Here is a 1,718-nt window from a genome sequence, read left to right on the forward strand (position 1 = left end):
GCTTTGGTCTGAGGGGTTTCGCCGCTCTAGCCTATGGCTAGTCTCGCTATGCCCGTCTCGGGCTTCCCAATATGGCGCTCCCACTGGCGCTGGGGTCCCCATACCACTGGGGTTCCCCCTTAGAGTACTGTGCCCTCACTCAGGCACTGGGGCCCCACCTTCTCTGGGGTTCCTATGAGGCCTTCTCCAACCCCTACAGCCTCACCCAAACCTCCGGTGTAATAACAAAGCCTGAACACAAACATAAACTAGAGCCTCCTGGCTATAACTCAGCTCAAAGCCACCTGGCTATAACTTAACATTGCTCAACTCTGATCAAGCGGTACCTACTGTCAGGCTTTTCTCCTCATCCTAATTCCCGGAGCTCCTGCCCCTCTGGCTGCTGGCCGGGAACTGCCAGCCTTGCTTTGCCTCTTGGCTTTATAGGAGCCAGGCCCTGCCCCCTACAGGCAGCTGACTCTTATTAGTCGCCCTGGCAACCCACAGCTGTACTCATTATGGCTGTTAGGGCTTTTCCCCGGCAGTTTTCCCCTCTCTAGGAGCAGGCATCTAGGTGCCCTGCGACACACTTCCCTGCTCCGGGATACAAAGCTTCTGAGATTGGAAAGCCCAGAGCTGAAAAAATACTTTTCCTCCCAGACTTCCTTTTCTGATGCCAAGAGAAAGTTAAATCCTCAAGCTCTGTAGGAAATAAATGTTTAGCCCCGCTCCCACAAGCAAGATGAGCAGTAGGTTCTTGCTGCTTCTCTACCCTTCTCTGCCCCGTTTGGTTTCCAGTGGCAGCTCTTTCTGATAGGTACTGGACTGCCTCTGTGGTGATTCCAAGGTAAATTAATTGTCTGGACAAGCTAGTTTACCCACAGAGTAGTTGATGTGCTACAAGTTCACAGCCTGGCTGACCCTGTGGTAACCTGTTGATGTGACAAGACCCTCACTGTCTCTCTCAGGCTATGAACAACAAGATTAAAACTGCTGTTTTCCCTGTGGAATACACCCAGAAGGAAACACTGGCAGTCACTGCAGTGGAAGTGCCAGTGTCAAAAGCAACAGATTCACAGGAGCTACCAGACTGTGTGGGACCTGCTGGAAAGGCTCAGCTCCCAAACAGTGAGTATATAAGGAAGAGGTGGGATGCATTGCAGTCTGAGTCTGTTTTGTGTACATTATCTGCATCCCTCTGTCTAAGGAGGGAGAAGGCCTTGTGCCTGGGTGAGGCCAGCCCAGAGTGGGTGCGTGGTAGTTGCATACCTCCTGCATCTGCTCATAGTCTTGTGCCCAGAAGCTTGTGGCCTGCCGTATGGCATGGTATGAAGGTGAAGTGCTGGCCCACTGCAGGTATTTTTACAAGAGTAACCTGGTGCACTTGTGCCTATGTATAGAAGAGCAGCCTGGTGCATATCACTCTGTGCCTTTGTGGGCAGGCTCAGGCAGGCACCCAGATATGATGTGTGTCTTTGAGGTGCACAACTTGAACTGGGGTAGATGCTTACACAGACAGTACTATCAGCTTCTGCTTGCAGGCCCCATGATTTCATTTGTCCCCTTCTCTCCCTTTCCTGTGCCCTACCGTGTTGCTCACATCTCCCCCCTCTCCTGCAGATCCTGACGTCCTCTATACTGTGGTGGACCATGTGCCGCCATTCCGGTGGAAGGAATTTGTACGGCGCCTGGGGCTGAGTGACTATGAAATTGAGCAAATCGAGATGGAGCAGCGTCGT

At 52.3% G+C, this 1,718-nt stretch overlaps 1 protein-coding gene across 2 annotated transcripts in view; it reads left to right on the forward strand.

Annotated features, from left to right (window-relative positions):
- Positions 1 to 1,718, forward strand: part of TNFRSF1A (TNF receptor superfamily member 1A) — a 22,924-nt gene that overhangs the window by 20,024 nt on the left and 1,182 nt on the right. For both annotated transcript variants that reach the window (XM_025214256.1, XM_025214255.1), the window contains exons 10-11: positions 948 to 1,107; positions 1,600 to 1,718. The exon at positions 1,600 to 1,718 is cut by the window's right edge and continues 1,182 nt beyond it. In XM_025214256.1, coding sequence (XP_025070041.1) covers positions 948 to 1,107; positions 1,600 to 1,718 — 279 coding nt within the window. The remainder of the gene's footprint in view (positions 1 to 947; positions 1,108 to 1,599) is intronic.

Source organism: Alligator sinensis, unplaced genomic scaffold (genome assembly GCF_000455745.1).
Source record: "Alligator sinensis unplaced genomic scaffold, ASM45574v1 scaffold1301_1, whole genome shotgun sequence".
Taxonomy (NCBI): Eukaryota; Metazoa; Chordata; order Crocodylia; family Alligatoridae; genus Alligator; species Alligator sinensis.